Here is a 26,228-nt window from a genome sequence, read left to right as displayed (position 1 = left end):
GACGAGTTGGACCGAAGGGTCTGTTTCCATGCTGTACATCTCTATGACTCTATGAAAGCGTTTGGAGCAGATGAGCCTCGGCTCAGGGGCCCTACTCCACTGCCATTTTGATGACGATATCTATTAAATTATTAGAATTATTTTTAGATGTCTGATTCAAAGTCTCCTGATGGCTACCATAGTGGATATTGAGCAAGTGCTCTGCAGAATACAAAGAGGGCCTTGTGGATATAAGACGAATGAAGGGCATGCTGATATGAGGGACACAGAGGGATCATTGAGATCTGAGGGGACATGATGTTAGGAAGCCTAAGAATGATATTGGAGAGCTGGGCCTTAGAGAACTCAAACCTTGCATATTCACATCACCAGGAGACCACAATATGATGTGCTCAGTTTTTCAATTTGGTGTAACACAAAAATCCAGCTCTAACTGAAGTGGTCACGTTGCAGTTTGGCATCTGTTCTTCAATCTCCAATGCCTCAGCTTGGGAGGTGATGGTGAAGCAGGGGGAGAAGAAATGGAGAGGATAAAGCCATGACATCAAATTCAGAAATACCAAGCAGGAAATGCTTGTTTTTCCTTCTTTTAAGATTTGTCAAGTCTGCTCTGATAATTGAATTGTGAAATCAGATATATAATAAGCATGTGCTCAATGGCATAAAAATAGGTCACTGTAAATGTATGAATATTTCCTCAGCAAAGTAGAAGACATTAAATAGTTGTAGTCTTCCATCTTATCTTATCATTCTGAAACTGATGCCTTAAAGAATAGATTTGTCTTCAGGCACTGACAATGTGCACACCTAAGCATTAAAGTCTGACAAATTCTCTACCATACGACACATGAAAACAAATATGCCCTTATCTATTGACAACATACAAATACTTTGTAAGGCTTGGCAATCCATAATCACCAGGTCTGGGATTCCATTTGATTTGCCAAAGGATAACTGTTGTTATAATATTCAACCAGTGGACACAATTTTACACAACTGCTTTCTACAGAACCTCCTGTGACGTTCAGAAAGTTGAAACTTTCAACAACTCTGGATGTGAAGATTTATACTGTGCATTTTTAGTGTTATCAGCAGAGTTGCAAGCCCACTGTGAACAAGTTTCAAGAGTTCTAGGAACTGAAAGAAAATGACAGAACTGCTTCAGGTAAGATCAATTCTATTCAATGAATAGAGCGTTAAAGTGACTGCTTCAAACAATTACTTTGTTGCTTATTTTTTCCTGACATCTGGAGATGGAATATATAGTTGAGGAATAAAATCAAACCCCTGTGCTAAATGATACTTGTATATATAAAAAAACTGTAGCTGAGATTAGAAAACACCACTAATGCCTTTTGTGTGATATCTGAACACAAGCTAAGTGACTGCTACAATATTATGCGTCTGTAGCATCCATTGGTTTTCTTTTCATTGGTTAAAGTGTTTTGCATTTCCATTATTCTGGAATACCTATTTTCATTCAACATATCACCTACTAGCATGTCAAATGGAGATTGTATCCCATTCATGCACTTCATATTGTGGAAGACTGTAGGTGATAGTTCGTACTTGGCAATTAGAAGTACGCCTTTTTGCCCTTTGCCTTGTAAACACAATACTTAAATGGCCCTAGCTCTTTTATCATTAACACAACTATTAGCGTTTCTGCTATGGCCAGTATGTAAGCAACAGGACTGAGTCATGTATGAACTGCACAGTACCGTGGTAGTGACAAATGACCTGTCAATGGTTATCTGTTGTGTACTGTACAGGACTGTACAGTACTTCCTGAAGAAGGGCCTGTGCCCGAAACGTCGAATCTCCTGTTCCCTGGATGCTGCCTGACCTGCTGTGCTGTTCCAGCAATAAAGTTTCAACTTTGATCTCCAGCATCTGCAGACCTCACTTTCTCCCTGTACAGGACTGTTGCCTATATATACATTATGCTGGATTTTATGCTAAATAAAAAGGCAATGGAGGATTACTTTGCTACTTTCTGTACATCTTGTTTCTTTTTCTCAATTTATTCAGATAATGCTTCAATTCCTTAATAAACAATATCTGAACAGGGTTATTTATTAACTGAGCTCTATTTTAAAAATGATATTTTCAACCCTAATTTTTTAATTTCATCTGACAGAACTATAGATTTCAACATATAAAATATAATATTCTTGACCTCTTCAACATGTAGTGGTGTTTGCTATAATTAGAAAAATCAATATTAAAGACTATTTTTTGACAAAAAGTACTTGCACATCAGCATTTGAATAGACAGCCTTTGTACTCCTGTTAGCAGAGGCAAATGTTTTGCTTCCCACAGAGAAAAATGCTCCTCTGGGATACGTACAATGTCTTCTATGTTCCAGATTTCCTTGTACTTCAATAATCAGACCTGCCTGCTAGTAAATAATTCATATTTGCAACCAAAAGCATCTAATCTAATAACTACTCAGGAGGATTTTTTTGCAATTAAGCAATACTCAGGAGGAAAGTGTTTGTTTTTCATTTCCCATAGTTATATAAGAAAAAGAGAATCGCTTACTCTTCCTCCTTTTATTAGATGTCTTACAGTGGTCTCTTAACATTGATAAAACAATGGACTGAAACTTTGAATTTGTCACAACTGCCTGTCTCTTTTTTCTGCTCACTTATATAGAATATAAAGTTGGGAAAAGAAAGTAAAATTTCTCTTTACACCTACCTACACCCACCCACACTCCTCCTCCCCACCAACCAAAAGAATATAATAGATTAGAGTAATTTTCTGTCTTTCAGGTTAACAACTGAACACACTTATTATAAAGTCAGAGAGTCATATGACATCCCAATATGACCTAGTCCCATTTGACAGCATTTGGCCCATATCCCTCTAAACCCTTCCTATTCAAATACCCAAATACATTCTTTTTAAATTTTGTATCAGCCTCCACCACTTCCTCTGACAGCTCATTCCATACATGCACCACTTGGTTGAAAAAGGCCTTCAGATGGATATAGCATACCCCTGCAGTGCGCTTTTTTGTTGGAGAGGTGGGGTGGTATATTAATGGTTGGGTGGCCAGCCGATCAATCCCTGAGCTCATCCACATAATTTATTTCTTCATTTTTTCTACTTTTCTAAGGTACTTTGTACCAAAAATGGTCCCATGTGTGGTGACATTGTACACTTTTCACTGTGCGTTGAGTACTTGAGTACACATGACAACGAAACCTAAATCTAAACCGAAAAATATCAAACTAACACAGAGGGAGATTAGGTGGGTACTGAAACTGGCCGCCCGCCCAGCCTATTTAAATAAGTAATGAATGCTCAATTGAGATTTTTAAAGGCTCCATTAACCCCAATACTAACCCACCCAGGCCAGAATGTGGACGCTGTGTGGGAGTGGGCAGCCCTTTTAATTTTAAAAGTTTTCAGAACTCTGGTTAGGAAGGGGGGCAGTCCCTCTGGTTGGCGCCCTATGCCCATTGGGAATACCCTCAAAAGGTCTGGTGCCCCTCCATTCCTGCCAGCCTACCTACACTTCCAAACATATCCACCCACACTCTTCAGCCCCTCACCATAGAGTGGGTAATCTCTCCCTACCAAAACATACTTGGGTCTGTGTTTTCATCAGGCCTCTTTTGAGGGTCTGCTTTCTTCTGGGGTAGGGCATCACAGAGAGACATACATTCCCCACCTCTCCCTCTATGTCTTATCATGACCGGGTATATTAACTAACATTACATCATTCATATTGTGAGTATTCTACTAACAGTATGCAAGACCTCTCCAACTCAGGAGCCCCCTTGGTGTGTGACCTGTTGTTCTTATTTGCATATAATTTCAGTCCATCTACTGGTGGAGCAAACTGTAAGGGGGAGGACAGGTTGCAGACATTCAGCAGCAACTAATTTGACAACTTGGATGTGTGTCATGATATTCTGATGTGTATTGATTTTTCTGGTGCACTGTGGTGGTTTCAATAATTATACAAACGACAGCTTCAGTGGCAGACAGTGCATTCAGCTTTTATATGCTGAAGTACCACTTCAGAATTGTGAATTTTGTTTTCACATTGCTGTGGCGATTTCTATTTTCAAGAAAATGTGCTACCCTAATGTCTTTTGAATTATATGTGAATAACCGCAGAATAAGCATTCTATAATACGTTGCCATAAAGGACATCTCATAATCTCCATTTATACCTCAGTAGTTTATGGGTGCAAAATCACATTCTTCATGTAGGTGTCTGTTATTCTACAGTTAGGTGACGGGTTTGCTCCTTGGGCTAGATGACTGGTCTGTGGGTCAGAGCAGTATCAGCGGTGTGGATTCATTCCTGTTCCAGTTGAGGTACACTTGGGAGCTACCTTAAATAAAAGCAAAATACTGCGGATGCTGGACATTTGAAACAAACATAGACAATGCTGGAGAAACTCATCAGGTCTGGCAGCATCTGCAGACAGATGAGCTGAGTTAAAGTTTCGACTCTTCAGAACTGAGTTCAGAACTCAAAACATTAACTCTGTTTCTCTCTCTGCAGGTGCTGCCAGAGCTGTTGGGTTTCTCCAGCAGCACCTGTGTTTGTTTGGGAGCTGCCTCCTTAACCTGTCCCTGAGAGTGGAAGGTGTAGGGTGTTCACCTTTAAACAAAACAGTCAAGGAAACCAACTCTGGATGAAGCATCCAAGGATGTGCAGATCACTAGTGAAATGGAATGCACAGTCCAGGTGAATTAACATGGATGAGCAGGAATATAAAAGTTATTTTTTTATTAGCAACACAAAATGACACAATTACATTTATCTAAGTATAGTCTTTCCATTTTCTTTTGTCATTGAGCGGTAATTTAAACTTTGAGGGAGTTGGTGGCAGGTTCATCTTGACAGTGGAAAGGGCTTTACTATTAAATGTTAAGGATGAATCATGTGTTAATCATGCCATTGGAGAGAATGAGGGGAAAAAGACTATACGAACAAATTGGTCTTAGAAGTTTACACTTACTTATAGAATATATCAGACCTCAGCTTGAGTCCCATCTAGGTCCAGAAAAGACTGGAAGCAGACAGGAAAGCATGGTATAGTTTTGATAAGACTGATGAACAAATGTGTTAATCTAAGACAGATTATTGGAAATGACCATAAATGGTAAACATATAAATCAAAAAACCAAATGTATGGTATCCATTAATCATGCTTGCAGATAATGCATTAGTATCATTCCAAGATCGAAAAGGACCAACTTTGCAAAGTCTCACTATTGTAAATTGTCATAGACCCTATCAAGCTTTGCTTTAAAGAATATTTCAAAACTTGACTGGAATCCTATGGAATGTATTACAGAAACCTATAAGAATCCTTAGCACTATATAAGTTTGTTAGTTTGGGAAAAATACAAAAAAAATGAATAATTTCTCATCATTTCATTATAATCTCAGTCTGGTCTGGGCAACAATATAATTGACTGGACCGACAGGACTGGTTATTTAAGGGAACCAGACCAACGTGAACATCTGTCATACCTTTCATCTCTACCGTGGAGGATTTTAAATCCTGTCGGCCCACTCTTCCGGCTGGAGGATCAGCATACAGTGTGAGTAGTCGTATACAGGAGGAAGGATGAGAAGAGGGAAAAAAAATTAGTGACAGAAAAGTTTAGCTTGTACACAAAATAAAGGTTGTATTCGCACACAAAGAATACACTACAGGAAACGACCATTTAACCCTTTTACTTTCCTCAAGAATGCCAAACCATTCAATTTATATAATGAAAATGTTATCAGCAAACTGCTGATTAGCAGCATTTCAGATCATTTTGAATGTGATCTGTTAGTCACACTTCACTTAAATATAGCTGTCTTAATTGAAAGAGCAAGGAAGGGTCAAGTGCCATATTCTATCGGATACAATGTATTAATTTCAACAGAAGTTGTGCAGGAACATTCTAGCAAGTTTAATAGTTCAAATTCTTAACTAATCTTTTAAAATGCTTCCAAACTTAAGATAATTAAAGTTTATTTGAAATTAATGCTAGACTTTGGAAATGTAGCTTAAACTAAGTTTATATTTAAATCTAAATAACTAATATTGCTCATGCTTTCGATTTAAGAATCATTATATTTCTCTTATCTAGGGGATGAATTTCAACTCTTCTTACAATAGTTGGTAAATATTTGCTACCTTTGATGATTCATCTCATCTCTCTTTCCACTGGTAACCCCAACCCATTTACGCAACAAAGCCAAAGGAACCTCGATTTAAAGAAATGAAAAACAAATTTTCAATTAAGGATAGCTCAGATCAAAATCCTTTGGGATTAAAGGACTTCTACTATTCTGTTGGTTGCCAATGTGCAAGATGATATTGTGTATGTAGAGAAAGAAATCACAGTCTCATTTGATTTCAGATATTTAAAGATACAGTCCAACCTAAAACGATAGGTGAGCTGAAAGATCACATTGTTATGGACTGAACTTTGAAGAAAAATGTCTTTGGCTTGTACAGAAGTTGACAAGCAGTGTTTTCATTCTGGAAAGAACGCGTGTATTTGAAAATTCCCATTATGATTTGATCCTTTACTAAGGCAGGAAAAAGGGGAAATCTGAAGAATAAGAATACTATTCTTCATAGTCACTTAAGCACAAAACTTGGATCACACCTTGGAAATGGCAGTGAGGAATGTTGGTGAGGTGTGTTGGTGAAGGGTGCTGATGGTGGAAATCTAATGTCAGCATTTTGCGCAGTGTAACTCGAAAAAATCGATAACAGTTTAAATTTATAACATAGATGCACATAATGCAGAGAAAAAATGGTTGCACTTCATTAAGGAGAAAATATAATAGATAAAGGAATCTGCACAGGTGAGAAAACTATTCACTTGACGTGCTGACCTGGCTTGGTCCAATAATGTAATACTGTCATGCACTCTTCCTAACCTCTCTTATCTTATGAAGGAGGTGAGCAAAACATAAGAAAATACCCAAGGGATTGTTCCCCCAACCAAAGCAGTTCAGTAAAAATCTGCAGTGTTATTACAGGCACAAATAAATTACAATTTGTTTTCTATCAGATTGATACTACCTTGGCCCAAACAACATTCAAAAAGCAGTGCTGTACGTAGTATATCTATTCCTGCAGCCTTCAATCATATTCACAGTTAGGTATCTATCTAACTTCTTCCTAAATAAGTTAATCACATGGCATTTTATTCTTCTGGTGACAAAGTATTTTTTAAAATCTGCTGTTTTGTGGAAGGTTTTTACCATTCTATACATCTCAAAATTAGATAGAATCATGTTATTTAATGGTTACTTAACATATATCATTACATTTTTATTTCTACTACTTAACAAAATTAATTATTCTAAACTGATTGATCACTCAAAATTTTAATTCTCTAATTGAATTCATGCAAACCAATGAACTTGCAAGCACATTATTGTCAACATCTTCCAACATTTTAAATCGAAAATTAATATCCTCATTTCAACTCTAGCACATTAAGAACAAGTCCAATTTCATCAATCTATCCTTGTACTGAATTTGAGCACTAATATCATGCTTGATACATTTGTCACTTTCTTTAAGACATCAATATTGTTTGAAAGGTAAGTTGCTGTCCATAATTCATGACAACCAATTATTTGTCTTGCAGAAGTTTAATTGATAATAGAAAACAGTGTGATTTTTTTTTCATACTGCTGTTGAATATTACTATTCTTATCAAGATGTTTCATTATTACATTTTTTGAGGATTTGTATTTAACTGATTGTGAACAGTGGTTCATTTGGAAAAAAAAATTGAAGAGCTGTCAAGATTGTTTTTAAAAGAGGTAACTAAAATGACATTGGGATATTTATTTTTAAGGACATGTCTTGCAAGACAAAAGGCTTAACTGATTGCTTGACCTTGCTTACTGGAAATCATTTGCCTGGTTTTATGAATGTGAACAGTAAGGTTTTGTTTCAACATTGTTTGGAGTTCAATTGAGGTACAGGCTACTGAGAGAGACAGAGAGAGACAGAACGAGAGAGATAGAAAGAGAGAGAGAGAGAGAGACAGAATGAGAGAGATAGAGAGACAGAGAGAGGGAGAGAGAGAGAGGGTAGAGAGTTCATCCTCTGCCTTTCTGAAAAAAATCTTTTGTAGGATCTAATATGATAACTAAAATACTGAATAAGTTATCCTCTTGAATTATTGATAATAGCTGCATGAATGAGGTATTCATTCAAAGGTTGCAGTGATACCTCTCTGTGTTTAGTTAACATTTTGATACTTGCAAGGATTCCGACTGAAACCCATCTCGAGCATTTCATAATCTTCTCATTTTCTCCTACAAGACTAGCAATTATTGGCCGAAGTGTTTTTTTTTCCACAACTAATCTATGCTGAGAGAGTTCTTTGTTTTGTTTTCTTTTAAGCTGTTTGCAGGTGTTGGCTTATTTAGAAGTGTAGATATTTATAATTGTGAATTTCAAATTGGATGTTAATCAGCTTTACATCTTTGCCAAATAAGTCCTGTTTTTGCAATAATCAATGATTTTCTTGTTTACTTGTGAATTCTGGTGAGGGTGTTTTAAAACTAAGTCTAACATAGGGTCAGCATGCAATTGTCCATATTCGTAATTATGTAAAACTTTTACATTTATGTTGTGATGAGTGGAGTCATGGGACTCAAATTAGAAAGATACAGTGCATTCCTCTAATCCTGGTTGTAACACTACATTGACACCTCACTGACAAAATCCTTAGGGAATACATTATCTAAAACACTTGGTTATAGCATATCATCCACATCCTAAATAAGTTGCAGAACAGCATTTTGTAGGCAAATATGCTGAACAAAATAAATTGGATTGCGAAGAAGGCAGATTATGCCGTCAAGAGTAATTTTTCCAGCAAACTACCTTAGGGAAAAAGTAGATTTAAAGGTCAATGATTCACTTTTCAAAGTAAAGATGTATTAGTATTGGAAAAGCAATAGAATAAGGGGCAAGCCTTTAGGACTAAGATAAGGAGCACTTTCTTCACTCAAAGAGTAGAGTCTTTGAAATTCTCTACAAACTGGACACTCAAAATGCTCTCATGGAGTATGTTCAGGATAGAGGTTGATAGAGTTATAGATGCAAATGACATAATGGGATGTGGGGATAGCAAAGGAAGATGAAATTGAAGTAGCTGATCAATCATAATCTAGTTGAAAGGCAGAACAGGCTTGAATGTACTCCTACTCCTACATTCCAATGCTGCATGGCTGGACAAATTACAGTGCACTGCTGTACTCCTGTCAACAAGCACACCTAAGATCAAATGTCAGACTGGAATGAAAAAAACCTTTCTCCCACAGGCTGTGTTGCATTCTCTAATGCTGAATTGGCTCAAGTGAGGAGTGGTATCCATGAAGATCATTGCTCCACTTGGACCTGGCAAAATGGTCAAACACTAAAGGAGAACTTTGGGAGAGGGAGGAAATTTCAGAGAGTGAAATTATGCTAATTAAACTCTAAAAACAAAATAAATACACATGAAATTTGTACTCTGTATCAAGTTAACAATAAACCTACAAAGGAAGAAAATGTGATATTGTAATTGCCTAAATTTAATAAATAACTTTCTGTTTCCAGATTGTGATCTTTCAGTTCAGCTACAATTTTAAATTATATTTGTAGCTTTGATAAAATGTTTGCAATTTAGCACATTTCACTACAGTCAAAATAACCTGCATACAGGATGCCCTACTTAATAATGTAACAGTTAAATTTATGTCTCACATGAAAATGTACATTATAAATGTAGGTTAATGAATGTCGGGACATTTTCTATGATTGTATCTGTTAGCTGGGTGTGAGAAACTATTTTTGTACAAATTTTAGTAACCATTACAAGTAAATGTTGCAGTTTCACAGTGCAGCTCTTCCCATTGCAACATCTCAACTTAACAACTTATTGTCTATTAATAGTCAGGGTAGTCAGTTGAAATGTCACAGTTCGAAGAATAGATGAGGAAATCTTATTTTCTGAGTTTGGAATCAGATTTAGCTTTGGATCCAAGTTTTGAGACATTTCAAATTCAAAATATAACAGTGTGTTTCAGCAGAACTTCAAGTAATCATCGTGGGAAAAATAAATAACATGATGGACAGCTGTTCAAAGGTCATGTGGAATTGGTACACTGGATGGTGTAGTACCCTTAATTACACGGAGGAGAACTGTTCATCCATCCACCATCAATAAAACTGGGCTGGAGGGGCTAAAATTAGGCTGGATTGCCAATTGTCCACACATCACAATAGAGATAAATACACCTGATGGACAATTATGCTAAATAATAATAATACCAGGGAGACTGAAACTTTGGATGGTCAGCCATTAGCAATACCATCAGGAGACTACCACACTGTCAAACACACCATTTCAAAGCTCACAACCAAATTGGCATTACTGGCTAGATATCCATCCTCCACACTGACAAGGAGATGCATAGGATGGACAACCCATCCCAAACAGCAGCAGCATAGAACCTGATGTATCAAATGGAATGTAACACAAAACAAAAATTTGGGAAAGCTCAAATAGCTTAGCAGTTTCTTGACACCACTATAATGATTGGTGATCAGGTCAACTGGGAACAAAATACACGAGGATCATTTTGCACTTTGCACTTGAGATGTGGAGGTGGAGAATTTTCAGAAATAATCACAAAAACAAAACTGGAAAAAATAAAACAAATTTGGATAAGGTTTGTGCAGTATTCTGAAATAGTGACAAGATTCCCTTGTAAACTTATTTGCTTTTATTCGCTCCTAACAAACATACAATATTATGATTGCTGTGAATTCTGGAAGATAGAATAGTTTCTCAATGGCTCTTGTTACTAATAAAATAAAGTGGCTATTACCACAACAATTGCATAAAGGAATAGAACCGTGGGACCTGCTTTTATTTCATTGTTAACAGCAATTCGCCATAAATTTTCCAGGTGAATTTTTAAAATGGAGAGGATTGCTCTACAGTGTACACATCCTGCACATTCTGCACAAAACTGGTTTAACTGTAAATGGCTTAAACTGAGCCAAAATTTTACATATAATCTTAAATTGGATCCCATAATCTATTATAAACTCTTTGCCCACTTCGAAGATCTCTAAGGAGAAAATTTAATTGCCAATTTCCTTTAAGTGTACGAAATTTAAACCCTTGTGATTTCTAATAACATTATTTGAAACCTTCTTTTAAGGAGTTACTGAGCCCAAGTCAGTGAGGCAACTAAATTCAGCTTTACTGAAAAATACAAAATCTTCAACCTACTTGGATTAATAACTGTAGCCTGGAGTTTTCCATGGTTAGAGCAGCAGCTAAAATTGTCTTCTGAAAGCAATTGCTTAATAAAGCAGGACGACTGAACAAATGAAGCACTTCAATATAAGAAAATCCAGGTTTCCTGATCAATGTTGGACCACCTGCTGGAAGGTGCCTATGAGGCGAAAGGATCCAAAACTCACCAACTTCCTCATTCCCCATCCACACAGAAAAATTCTGTTGTTCAGCTTCTGTTGGCCAAGAACAACAGGAGCTGAACATCAGAAGAAAGGATGTCAAACCTTTTGAAATCCATTCAAATCAGTGATTTCACACAACCAATACCTGAATGAGATACAATAACTCTCCACGCTATTGATAACCAATTAATGTCAAAGTAATGGTGTGAAAATGGATTCTCTGCTATAATAAAAGCAGTCCCAGAAATATTTTGTTTCATTGTATATGGTAAGTGTGGCAAAAATTCTTAGACATTTATGAAAGCAATAAAGCTTGCATTTATACAGTGCCTTTCATGAACTCAAGATATCTCAAAGTGATCTCCAACCAATGAAATAATTTTTAAAATGTTACTGCTAAACTATAGGAGACATAGAATCCCCATAGTGTAGAAGTAGGCCATTCAGCCCACACTGAACCTCTGCAGAACATCCCAGTAACTCTTTATTTCCAATGGCTAATCCACCTGATCTGCTCTTCTGTGGACTGTGGGAGGAAACCAGAGCACCCAAAGGAAACCCAGGGAGAATGTGCACATTTGCACACTCCATACAGTCTCCTGAGGGTTGAATTGAACCCAGGTCCTTTTCTGCTGTGAGGCAGCCACTGTGTTGCCTTTTGATGGTCGACAGTTTACACAGAAACAGCAGTGTAGTAACAATTTAACGATGTTCATTGGGGAAGAAGTATTGGCCAATTCACTAAGAATTTGAAGGGCAAGAATTCACTCTTGCCCTTCAAAACAGTATCTGTGGTAAATATTACATCTACCTGAGGGGGCAGATAGGATTTAATCTCTAATCCACAAGTTGGATTTGTGATATAAAAAATACACTTCATCATATCGTCAGATGGAAGTACCCCTAGAGCTGCATGACCATGTCACTGTTGAGTGTGCTTGAAACCCATTTTGCATTCTTTTTCTATTGAAGAGCAGGATGTGCTTTAATTTTTGCTGAAGATTCACACAGATGACCTTCCATGGTAAATACTGACTCCTTGTGAAGAGGACAGCCTTGAAATCTTCCTGGAGCATGTCTGGAGTATTGAGAGTTGATATGGTCATCACATTTAAGGAAGGATATGTTCACCACAGGATAAGTGCAGTGTAGATTTACTTAAATGATACCAGGACTTGAAAGGATGCGGAGAGTGGGTTGTGTTCTCTGGAATTTAAATGCTTAATGGGTGATTTTATTGATGTTTTCAAGATATTTGTGGAAACAGGCTGAGTAACAAAGAGATCAACTATTGGTTGGGACTGTAATCAAAGCAGTTGGCCTTTCTTGAGTAAGCTTAGGATCACTTCTATATGCAAAGACTGGGGAATGTTAGCAACTCTCTTCTGCAAATGGCAATGGATGATAGGTCAATTGTTAAACTTAAAACTGAGATTGTTGATTTTTGTTAATCAAAGATATTAAGGGATATGAGACATGGAATCTCACTGAACAGAAGAACAGCGTCAAAAGGCTAACTGTGCAACTCCTATTCCTATATTCTTGAGCCCATGGGGGAAAGGAGGACTGGCGAACCCACAGCTTTATCCTATATCCATACTGATATTCTAATTCTAAATGTCATATTAAACTATTCACTGAACATTAATCACAAAGATTCATGTTGCTGCACTCACAGAGAGGGCTGAATTTCTCTACTTTACTGAGAAAAAAATCAGAGTGGGATTTTTTGCTACACTTTCTCATCCCACATATTCCATTTTCTTGCCTTGGAGGTCAGTTTCAAAGCAGGGCCTGATCTTACAGCCAAGTGGGAATTTCTGACTACAACAGAGAAAAATCAAACAGTTCTGATGCAATGTGATTTATGGTGCAGCAGCTGCAGAGGCAGAGGGGGCATTAAAAAGTGAACCTCAAAGAAGAATTTTGGATAAGGAATTACAATCCATGAGAAAAAGGTAACAGGAGCTTTCACTATTCAGTATTTGCTGTTGTATTCTGCCAAATTTCAAGTTCAACTAAGAAGCAAGAGCTCAATATCCTGTTAATGAAAAGTAGTGTACAAAGCATTTAGCTACTTTGTTTTCTCCACTTGTTTTAGAAGAATAGAGAACTACCAGAGCCAATATCTTCAAAGAAATCAGCCATTTTTGGCATTCTTGATTACGTTCCCAATCCTGCCAAGTAAAACAGAAAGACACATGTAGACAGATTGAGAATGCGGATTGTGATTTGTATCTGGTCACTCTGTGGAGATGGATTGCAGCTTGAGGTGGTTGTGTAGCAGCAGCACTTCTTTTTGCAAAGATCCTGAGGAGACTTAATCGGGTGGATATGGAAAAGAATTTTCTTCTTGTGGGACAGTTTAGAACCAAGGGCCATAGTTTATAAATAGGGGGTCACCCATTTAAAACAGAGATAATGAAACAATATTTCTCTCTGAGGTTTGTGAGGCTTCGGAATTCCGACCATCAAAAGGCAGATGCCACAAAATCTTTAAATACCTTTAAGGCAGAGGCAGATAGATTCTTGATTACCAAGAGGATTAAACATTATTAAAGATATACAGGAATGTAGAGTTGAGGATGAAATATGATCTGACGGAATGTCAAAGCGCCAGGTAGCCCAGTCCATATGTTTGTGTGTTGTATTAGTTCTTAATGCACAAGTTTATTGCTGAACGCTAGTCTAGTAAACAACTATAAAAAGATTTTTCAACCTTGGTTCTGCAACATTGAAAAGGCTTTTATGCTGGAAAGATCAAAACTTTACTGACAATTATTCATGATACCAGAGAGCAATGGTTGTTCTGTGAAGATGTCTTCCAAGTCAGAGATATCAGAGCAATTTCATTATGATTCCAATGGCATATTTGATAGATGTCTTGGTCGTGTCATGTGTCTCATTGTTCATTCTTCATTACATTATAATTGAAACAAGGATGGTAAAAACCATCATCATTGTAGGAATCGTTCATTTTTTTCAAATGAGCATTTCAAAAATGATATCTTAAAGCTAGTAATAAATGAGAGCTACAATGCAAGCGGCTTTTCATTTAGTATATTTCTACACTAGAAGTCACATACCAATGGAAATAGTGAGAACTAAATTCTTTCCTAGTCATAGAGTTATAGAGGTGTACAGCATGGACACAGACCCTTCGGTCCAACCTGTCTATGCCGACCAGATATCCCAACCCAATTTAGTCCCACCTGCCAGCACCTGTCCCATATCCCTCCAAAACCCTTCTTATTCATATACCCATCCAAATGCCTCTTAAATGTTGCAATTGTACCACCCTTTCGTCCTTGTAGAATGTGACATTTTGTACAGAGACCTGAACTGTAACAATTGGCAGAATCTTCCAAGGCACTGATTGATGTACATATTGGCAAGAAAGTTGGGAAAATTGTATGAGCTGGCCAACTTAGAGCTTCTCGATATTGAGAGCAATAAGTCATATTTTCTAACCAAGTGTCAAATGGCGAGTTGAGAGTCTCACCAATGAGCAGTGAGAAGCCAATTGCATGCTTTTACACCTCATTATTACTAATCTTGCCTTGTTTATATGCCATTTCCTATTCTGTCATCTGCTGAACAGAAACTAGAAGGTGACAATTCCAGCCATGAAAACCTGGCAAACATAATTTGCCACTTGCTCCTCTAGACCTCCATCTTAGACACTTGGTACAAATATCTCAGAGTACCCACTATGGGGAGCAAGCATGGACTCCTGTTATCTGTGACTTGGCATCCAACACATGCCAGCCTCAATGTATCATCATGGCACATCTCCTACTCCTTAATTTTGCATTTAAATGCTACACTTTAGAGTGTCCTGGTACCTGTCATTACATTACATTACAATATGGATTGGATCAGGATATATCCCAGGGCTGCTTGCTTGCTCTGTTAGTGCTTACTTGCTTTGTGTCTGCTTAAATGTTCAGAATATCCCTGCCTTGTCTCAAATTTCTGTTCTTTGGCTCTTCAATTAGACATTTAAAGCTCACAGTATCCCTCTCCTGCCTTGCTGTTTCACCCAGACACAAAGCCAGGCAGCTTCATGGTTGTCAAAAGTGATCAGTCAAGGGGGTGGACATCTTGCTGGATGGCACTGTGCTATGTCAGTCTCACAGCTGCAACATGTTCCAATATTTTACATGACAAACGCACTGCATGTGCTTCAACCAAATGGCCATGTCTTAACTTCCAAGGGGAAGTCAAGGGGAAATGTCATCAGTCAGTGGGTCCCAGCACTGTTACTCAGCAGCATATTATTCAATTTCAGACCAAGAGTTTGGACACCATCAAATGGTCACTTGGTCTGGTCAGAGTCAGGGGTGCAAATCATGGACCATGGTATGCCTGTAGGTCCAGTGCAAGCAGACTAGGGATTTCTGCTAAGTCAGTGCAAATACTGGTTCCAAACAATCCTGACAGTGTCATTGGTCATTACTGATTGAAAATGGTCATCACTGTGAAGCAGTAGTAATCACAGTGACCTTAACAGTGGAACCTGCAGGCCACAAACAAAGATTGTGTAAAATCTCACAGGCTGCACAGGGGCATTGAACTGATTTACTCTGAAATGCAAGTATTCGCCAACATGGTCTTATATGAAATGTTGCCTTTCTTGGGTGATGTGTAGTTGGGAGAACAAGATCTCAGTAATCATATAGCACGATATTCTCCTGCAGTCTGTGTGACTGACTTGGGCTACCTTCATTGAAATCAGGTCCTATGTCAAGGTTTCATGTAGAGGCATTCCATGGATCTCCTGGCTGGTGTGTTCCATGTCCTACTGTTTACAGCAATATGTTAAACCGCTATTTGTACCTGATGTAAATGCTGACCGGATCTGTTCTGTTTCTTCTACTCTCACACAGGGTCAGTGGAAGGGTAACTGATGGATCCAGAGCCTATTGTCATAAATGCCAATTTTTCAAGGTGGGTGAAGGGCAGTTCTCTGCCCTCTGAGCATGTCCAGGGACACTGTCACAGAACTCATCCAGTTGCTGGAATGGGACCTGCAACCTGAAAGTGTCGGTGGCCATCTTACATCCTAGACTTGAAAATAGTGAGGACTGCAGATGCTGGAAGGTCAGAGGTGATAAAATGTGGTTCTGTAAAAAGCACAGCAGGTCAAGCAGCATCAGGGGAGCAGGAGAGTTGATGTTTCAGGACTGATGAACGTTCCTGCCCGAAACCTGCTGTGCTTTTTCCAGCACTACATTTCATCCTTTTTTCCTATCCCATCGGTCATCAATGTGACAGCTGTGCTAAACGTTTATGCATCTGGCTGCCACCAAGGATCCATTGGAGACCTCTGTGAGAACTCATAACACATGATCCACAAACGTATAAAAACTGTTACTGCTGCACATAATGCCAGATCACACCCACTCATCCAGTATCTCCGTGACAAGGTCACTGATGTAACTTGGGCAGTAGGCTTTACCCACATAGGCCTCCCCCAGGTGCAGGTGTGACAGACTCTGTACGCATACAGCATGGAGGGGGCCATATCATAATACAGCTAAAATCAACAATCGAAAAGATTCCATTCTAACAAGTACAAATCATCTGTGGTCATCAGTACCACACCTTAGAAGTTTGTACCAGGAACCTAGGGAGCTACCACAAGATCTGTGTCCTTGAGAACTCTCATGTTCATGGGCTGGATGCCTTACAAGGATAGTGACTGGGAGAAAAGGGCTGCCCTTCGACATTGTGACCAATGACTTTATTATGAAAACCTGTGACAGAGGTTGAACATAGATACAATGCAGCCCATTCTTTGACCAGGACCATAGTGAAGGAGAATACAGACATCCTGAAAATGAGTGCAACTGCAGAAAGGAAGGAGGGTATGTGATGGATGTTGAAGAGCTGGGTCAGTGGCAGCAGTTTTCTGAGGAGGAAGATGAAGATATTAAGCAGTCGGAACGTTACCTTGTACATGACGGAACATTGAAGCATCAACAAATTTGACTGGACTTCATTGACACCTGATTTCAATCGATGTGAGCTGGATGCAGAGATCACTCATTGATTGTAAATTTGTTGGTGTTCAAAAGGCAAGTAGACCCTGTTTGTTCCCAGAAATAAATGCAATTTCTGTGTGTTTGTTTATTTTTCATTTTGGCTCTTGCTATTAGAAGTGAATATTGTGAATCATTTGAAGGATTTCATGTCACGATCATTTCCCACATTAAAAAATGAGATAATTTTAGGCTGTACTGGACATTATGGAAAGGGTAACAGTACCTCTGACAGTGTTCTCAGATAAGATGAGGCTACGGATGGATAGGCTGTGTGGTTTGACTTTTAAACAGCAATAGATGTGAGAATGTGCACCTGCCTACAGAGAATGAGGGAATACAATAAGTAGCAGTAAGGTACATTGGTAATGAGGTGAGCTTGCAAAGATAATGTGGTAAAACTCTTTATGTTTCAGGAGAGAAGACCGTGATGAATCTCACCAAAATTTGACTCTTAGCTGGTTTCAATCAATGAAGCTTGGATGAGAAAGCTTTGAATAGTGTTCTCGGGTTGTTGCAGTTAATTACTAGTGAAATTAACCAACTGTTCATATTGTTGAGCTTGTATCTATGATATCCTCCAAAACAATTCAAGTTTTTTCAGGCAGATGTTTTTAGGCATGTTCCAACCTGGAGCACAACAGAATATCCGAGCAGATCTTTTATGGTTAATTGTCTCAGGGCAAATGACACAATAATACAAGCAATACGAGGACACCTTCAAAAGAATCTCCCAAACTTGTTGGGCAACACTGCTGCTGCCTGGCCTGTGGTGACAAATATTGAAGTTTGGTCCAACACAGCTCCAGGCACATCTACAATGTGTTCAGCAAAAGCCAGAGGTGGGGCAGTTGTAGAAAATCCCCCAAAATCAATAACAACATCAACATGAAGTGCCAGTTCTGTGGATGTCTCTGCTGATCTCACTTTCATCTCTTCAGACATGAGAAGATCCGTAGAAGACAAGTAATTCATCTGCTGCTAGTACATACTTAAATAACCAGAAGTATACTACTATCATCTCCGTGATGCATCTAAGAAGGATGAATTAGCTAACACCACATACAGCATCAATAGTTGACAGAAATGAACTGGATCCATACAAATTGAGTGGCATATTTTTGTTAGTCCTCCCCTATGCTGTAAATATATTAGATTTTTCGAGATGCATGTGTTATTAACTGACATCATAAGTGACTTTTTCTTGCTTTTGTTAATAAATGCAGTGATTGTGGAACTCTGAATTCAGTTTCCTTCTTGGAAGTAAACTATTGGCTTCAGATGAGGTAAACAGCAGCTCTGGTTAGCAGTCAGCAGCCTTTGCAGCAACATTTAGGACGTGCAAGTGAATTGCAAAAGCACTGGAATAAGGTGCTCCTTCCACTGAAGAACAGTGTCAGAAATACAAAGATTAATTAACCTAACACACCTTCACTGTTGTACTCCACACAGTACCCACTTACCCTGAACAGCAAATGATTTGCAATGAGGAAAATATGCAATGCAAGTTACTCCCTACATTATTGCCCAGTAATTATTGAGTGGCATAGACATTAGGGTTAATGGTGAAACTTACTTCTAAGTAATTGTATTCATGCCCTCATATTGTTAGGCTCAGTAACTCCTTTGTAATTACAGTATAGAATATTGGAAAAATTGACCACTAGCAGCACTTTGTTCATGCTTTAATACTATTTAACAAGACAATTTCTACACTCTTTGTACTCCAGATAAGTGTATAATTTGTTTCTGAAAAAAATCAGCAATACATGTAAGAGGAGTGTGCTGGACATTATTTTTAATGTTTATAGATATATAATATATATGGACGAGCATTTCTATAGTGTCAGTTGCTAATTAAGGATTTTGTTTTACACAATGTCTGGGAAATTCAGACTCATCAGTACCTGAGGATGTGCTTTACAACACCAGTGGCAACTCCTGAAGACTTCTTTGCATTGCGAGACCGTGTAGACACTGTATAGGGAGGACAAATTTCAGGTGACTGAAGAAATATAGGTGGAGCCAAAGTAAATGCCCTAACAGTTGATTATTGCTGCCCCATTGTATTTTATAACACTGCGGGTAAATGTATTTCCAAATAAATTAAACAAAAATATATTACTCAAGCACTGTTGAAATAGAAATCATGCATTTACTGTGATTTGCAACACACCAAAAATTGTTTTGGTAGAAGCTGATGCCAAGAATTATAGTGAACCAATGACTATGAACGGGTGAAAAATCTGTTGTTGGGGCACTGATGGTTAAAAAAATACACATTTGGTTACACTTACTATTTCTTTCAGGGTTTGTTGTAGATTCCTTCTTGATAAAAAAAAGTTGATACATATTTACCAGTGGGACAACTCCGATTCAGTAAAGTGAAGGCTTTAAATGCTTATGTCAAACCAACAACTCACTTTGCTTTCAGTTTTCACGACTTTACTTTATACCCGACCAAAGTCTAACTCAAGTCAATTGAAAGAAGCAGTCTGGTTTGTCAATTTACATGAGGTCAACAATGAATGGCATGTTGAAAGCAAAAACGTTCTGTGTTCTGTAGCAGATTTATTCAATCGCTGGCAAATATTTTTGTTGCCAGTTAGTTTCACGTCCATCAGTCTCTAATTCTTAATGCTGCCCACACCCAGTTTATTTTTACCTTAAATCAGGAAAATTTGAATGATTCTAAAGTTAGATTTAAGATTTTTATTTACTTGGTAGCAGTTTCCTACCAGAGGATGGCGACATTGCCGTTTGTAAATTGCTTTTCAATGATGGTGCAGTATTCCATGAGGGCATTTTTCCTGCACAGAAGAGATTATTCACACCACCATTTGCAGTCACCACTCTGCTGACTAAAGTAAGCAAAACTGTGGATAGAGGGCAATGACTAATGATAAAAATACACATTTCTGGCCAATGAATGTTATCTAGGAGCAACCATCAAGTTTCACACTCAATTTTCTTCATCATCCCTTTGCACGAACAAATCTCAAACATCTTTAAATTCTTCATCAACAACACTTCAGTCACCTGTACTCTCTTTTACTCTGTAACCATGCCTTTCCTTCTTGTAAGGCACTTTGGAATGTTTTGCCCCTTATAAAAATCATTATAGCATTTGAGTGTGTTGATAACTGCTGTTTTTCCAAAAGGAAATGGAAAATCTTTAAAGAAACACTGCTTCCACTAAAAACTAATAGACCAGCTTATTTTTGCTGTTGGTGAAGGGCAGGCATAATACTAGTTTAAAAATCAATACATGCAAGAGGTGTACTATTGACCTCAATGCCAATGCAGTAAAATGATGATAGCACACTTCATTTGCAATTTCTCTAGAATTAGCAAACATAAAAAAAACCTTTCCCTCATGTCTTACTTGCTGCTTTGAAGACTAGCATAAAAAGTATTAAATGGTTTTATGTCAACACAGCACACTGTAAAGTACGAATATGACTGTTATTAGCAAACAAACTGCTAAATAATAATTTTGTGTTCGTAATTTCCATTTTACATGAACCACAAGTACTGAGGATTCCAGAATTTCAACAATGTTAATTTAAGTTCTGACTGGGAAAGTTCAAAGATGATTTCAGTGGTGTTGGTTCTGTTCTTTTTATCAGGCTCTCTAAATTACAAATAATTGGTTAAAATACGTAATCACCTTTTTGCTAAAGTAGATTTCTTCAACGTAAAGTTCTGCAATGAGAACTTTCTCAGGGACATTAACTTGAAACATCATAAATGCAGGAATGTTGAACTTTGAAATGTGTAGTTACTGACTGCATTTTCATTCAGAGCGGCAAACATGTTAGCAGCTAATTGAGCCAAATGTGACACAACGGTCATCTTAATGCTTTGCATTTCAAATGAGCTGCTTAATATGGTATAAATATCAATGGTTGTCAAGCTCAAAGTGAGGAAACCTTAAGAGGGGACACAAGATGGGGAGCATTGGGGTTGAGGCAGGGTAACTGGAGTGGTCAAAGAAGCACATTTGCAACCAAGTCCTGCACATGCTGACAACTTCAATAATAGTGAAATACACCCAGGTATCTAGTGGGAAAGGCACCATTAGATTTCAACCTAGAAAGCTAGCAAACATTGATGAACAGCTTTTAAATTACACAGAACTGATATTGGCTTGAACTGGCAATTCAAGAACAGCTCTGACACATACAATAATTACAGATAAATCATTCTGAAAGAAGAGATCTTCGCAATAAAACCCAGATGTTTGCTTTTTGGAAAGACAATTATATGAAATAATGCTAAAAATGAATATAAATCAATGCAATGTAAATATTCAAACACATCAGACTCTTAATCAAAAGATAGATACTGAAAGTACATCCCTTCTTCCATGAACTAACGTGCAAGTGAATAGCACTTATTGTTAATACCAAATTTCCTTTTGGCTAGATTTTCTAACACACTATCCAAATACATTGACTACAGAAATCAAATTTCTTGTCTTTAGCATTAAGGATTATAATTATTATTTTAACACTTGCAAGGAATTCTATATTCTTGGAAGTTCTGAATCAATTGCCATGAGAGAATGGTCAGTGATGTCTCCCGTACCATCCTGGAAACCTTGCACCCACAATGAATGTTTGAATATCTCAGGTAAAATAATTAATAATCAGCTGTTAGATCTCAAAGAATTTAACTGCATTGGTGGAATTGTGCATTCATTACAAAATGTGCATGCAGCATCATGGCCTGTGAGATTTCAGGATGGAACGAACTCTCTAGGATCATTATCATCCAAAATCTGCACTTTAATAAAGATACAGATTGAAAAAATAGGCAATAATGCTTCCAAAGAAATATGCAAGTAAGGCTAGGTACACAAATTCATTCAATTATTTCCTTTGTGATTGCAATTTCATTGACTAAATAAAGGCAAAAGTATTACTTCCTGGTAATTATAAATAGAATAATTAGATATTCTGTTTAATTAGACAAACAGCCACAATCATCTCGAGTCTAAACATGATTTACAAACAGCAAGCAGTCTTTCCTTGAAGTTAGTGACCTTCCAGTCAAAATACAACAATTGCATAGACAAGTGGTCTCACCTGAGAACCACTATAACATATTAACACACTATTTTATAGCATAAGTTTGGTTATAAATGATATTTATTCTCTTACATAAGAAAGATAACAAAATATGGATTAATGCAAGCATCAAGGAAAAGTCCAAGGTCATCAAATGTGCTGTGCATTTCTCGAGAGTGTGCTTTTACATTTGTACATTTCCTGATGTGTTCATGCAGGGAGCAGTTAGCACAGTTGGCTAGAGTGATTCAAGACACACAACAGTGAGGGTTCAATTTCCCCTTCCAACTGAGGTAGACTTGAAACCAGCCTTTGCACTCTTCCCCTGAGAGTGGAAGCAAGAAAAGAGCTCAGGATGAAGAACCAACGGGCAATAAGCCAAGGGCCTGCCTTCAGGCAGAGCACGTAAAATAAAGATGTTCATTTTACTTTAAGCACATTACAGTTTAGTATTAATAGATTATTAATCATAAAAAGGAACATGCAAAATTAAATTTTATTTTTCAATCAAGCAACCCAACCACTGTTTACCAAGAGATTCACTCAGCAATTTCACCTTCACTGCTACAGTTTATGAAGTAAATCTGCTTCTGTGTTCACAGAAATTGTAGGCATTAATCCAAATTAAGCTTTTATTCCTTTCTTCTATAAGTTCTGAATGGAAAATGGGAAAATACTTATGTTTTTCTGATCTGCAGATCAAACCATATTGGCAACACAGAGATTCAGAAAATGTACCACTTTTTAATAATAAGTGCTAGTTAAGGATTGTTGTTCAATAATTATAAAAATCACCATAACGTATCCTCATTAAAGCATTTTTTGATATACTCCAGACCCTAATTCTTTTAAAAATGCATTACCGATAACTCACTTAGTTTTCAAGTAATCTTGCAAAATAATTTCTCAACGATAGTGGGTCATGTGAATTCCATAAAGAGGCTAAATGTAGAGGTTGCTGCCATCTGCTTCTCATCTTTCAGTTCCATTTAATTGGGGTAGTAGAAAATACCAACAAAAATTGGAAGAATGACCAAAATTTGTTTCAATGTAACTCAGGGGCAGTACTGATACGATTTATAAAAATACTTCTGATTAAGAAGGTTTGGAAACTTGTCTAGGGAATACGGTAGTAAAATTACAGTACCTTCAATAAATATAGGATATAGCATATCGTATATAAATTGATCCACCACTCAGGGCTTACCAGGTTGCAACTGATTTGTTGTCATGTTCCATTCATATCTAGTCAATTCTCTATCTCTCAGACATCCTGAGGATAAAGTATTAAAGCAATCCAAATTACAAAAGTTCTACCTGACCACTACAACTGAGCCATCACATGATTTACGCATTGCTCATTGTACAACTGCTCATTCTTCACACATTCCCAATCCAGTCGTCACTCTCCACCACTCCTCCCCTTCCACATTCACTCACTCTCCACAAATTTGGTGATCCACCCACCCTCTCATTCAGTCCTACTCATGCCCCTTTACACACCTTCCACCCATTCCCAAACCACTCTTTACCCATCTCTACCCTAGTTCCACCAATTCCAACCATGAGTGTCTTCCAATCCCCTGAAATTGAAGGACATGATCTAATTGGACTTTTAACGACAAAACAAAGCTTTCATGTCAAAATGCTTGAAATTCACTACTTAATGTTCTGATGTCTTGCAAGAATTTCACTTTGTCCATTTCCAATGGCGCTATATGCATGTTACGCCAACACTGACTTCCAGTGTTGTGCGATTGACCCACCCAAGGATCAGTTCCACATATATTGGTATCCTTGTCATACGTTGACCAAAGTTCAGACTGTTTATTCCTGGGTGTAAGCAATGGGTTTAATTTTACAGGGGAGGAACATCAGAACAGGAGCAGGCCATTCAGCCCATTAAATTTTCCTCACCATTTAACATTGGCATGACTGAAGCAAACACTTTAAAGTCTTTTACTCATCCTATCCCCATAGCCCTGTATGCCACAGGCAATCAGAAATCAATCAATTTCTACCTCAATCCTACTCAAAGATTGAGCCTTCCACAACTCTCTTTGGTAGAGAATTCCAAAGCTTCATAACTCTATGAGTTAAATTGTTTCTCCTCATCTTGGGCTTAAGTGGCATCTGTCATATTTTTAAACTGTGCCCCTTGGTCTTACACACCTCGACAAGGGGCAATATCTTACCTGCATCTACCCTATCTATCCCTATAAATATGAGATTGCCTCTCATTCTTTGACACTCTGGAGTATACAGGCCCAATTTATCCAATCTGGCTTCATAGGGCAATCCCACCATCCCAGGAACAAGTGTAGTAAACCGCCATTGCTCTCCCTCCATGCTAATATCTTTCTTGAGATAAGGAGACCAAAACTGCGCACAGTCCTCTCAGTGTGGTCTAACTAACGTCTTATACACTTGAAAATAGATTTCACTACTCTCATCAAATTCTCTTGCATTAAAGGCTAAGATTCCATTCGCCTTCCTCATAGCTTGCTGCACCTGCTTGTTATCCTTCAGCGACGTATCAACAAGGGCATCCATGTTCTTTTGTATATCTGCATTTTCCAACCTCTTACCACTTAAGAAATACTCTGCCATCTGTTTCATCTAGATAACCACATTTTTCCACATTAAGTTCCATCTACTATATTCTTGCCCATTCACCAAGCCTGTGTGAGACCTGCTGAAGCCACTTTACAATTTCCTCATAACATACATTCCTAACTAGTGTTATATCATCCACAAATATTACATTTTATATCTACTGGGAAGAGCTGGATCCCAAATATTAAACCTCGCGATGCCCCACTAGTCACGAGACAGGCAATGTGAGAAAGACCCATTTATTCCTATTCTCTGTTTTCTATCTGTTCGTCAATCTTTAAGTCATTCCAGTACATTGCCTCCAATGCCATGTGCTTTAATTTCTATAACCAGCCTCTTATGGGAGACTTTATTAAACGCCTTCTGGAAATCTAGGTATGCTACTGTCATTGGCTCTCCTTTATCAGTTTTGTTAGTAACATCTTCAAAAGCCTCCAATAAATTGCATAGTGGCTCAGTGGTTAGCACTGCTGCCTTGCAGCTCTAGGGTCCTGGGTTTGATTCCCGCCTCAGGTGACTGTGTGGTGTTTGCACATCCTCACTGTGTCTATGTGGGTTTCATAGAGTCATAGAGATGTACAGAATGGAAACAGACCCTTCGGTCCAACCTGTCCATGCTGGCCAGATATCCCAACACAATCTAGTCCCACCTGCCAGCATCCGGCCCATATCCCTCCAAGCCCTTTCTATTCATATACTCATCCAAATGCCTCTTAAATGTTGCAATTGTACCAGCCTCCACCACTTCCTCTGGGAGCACATTCCATACATGCACCACCCTCTGTGTGAAAAAGCTGGCCCTTAGGTCTCTTTTATATCTTTCCCCTCTCACCCTAAACCTATGCCCTCTAATTCTGGACTCCCCCACCCCAGGGAAAAGATTTTGCCTATTTGTCTTATCCATGCCCCTCATAATTTTGTAAACCTCTATAAGGTCACCCCTCAGCCTCTGACGCTCCAGGGAAAACAGCCCCAGCCTGTTCAGCCTCTCCCTATAGCTCAAATCCTGCAA

At 38.0% G+C, this 26,228-nt stretch overlaps 1 protein-coding gene across 3 annotated transcripts in view; it reads right to left on the bottom strand.

Annotated features, from left to right (window-relative positions):
• onecut3b (one cut homeobox 3b) overlaps window positions 1-26,228 on the bottom strand; it is a 105,095-nt gene that overhangs the window by 35,900 nt on the left and 42,967 nt on the right. The window contains exons 2-4 of one of the 3 annotated variants that reach the window (XM_043721160.1): window positions 19,436-19,505; window positions 5,508-5,558; window positions 4,995-5,040 (exon numbers count right to left, since the gene is read on the bottom strand). The exons of 1 other annotated variant lie outside the window; for it this stretch is intronic. In XM_043721160.1, the coding sequence (XP_043577095.1) occupies window positions 5,025-5,040; window positions 5,508-5,558; window positions 19,436-19,505 (137 nt within the window). In that variant the 3' untranslated portion in view covers window positions 4,995-5,024. Of the gene's footprint in view, window positions 1-4,994; window positions 5,041-5,507; window positions 5,559-19,435; window positions 19,506-26,228 lie in introns of those variants that run through there. One more of the 3 variants, XM_043721161.1, reaches the window with a different exon arrangement.

This window comes from Chiloscyllium plagiosum, chromosome 31, assembly GCF_004010195.1.
Source record: "Chiloscyllium plagiosum isolate BGI_BamShark_2017 chromosome 31, ASM401019v2, whole genome shotgun sequence".
In the NCBI taxonomy this organism is placed as follows: domain Eukaryota; kingdom Metazoa; phylum Chordata; class Chondrichthyes; order Orectolobiformes; family Hemiscylliidae; genus Chiloscyllium; species Chiloscyllium plagiosum.
This window is presented reverse-complemented; position numbering and strand designations above follow the sequence as displayed.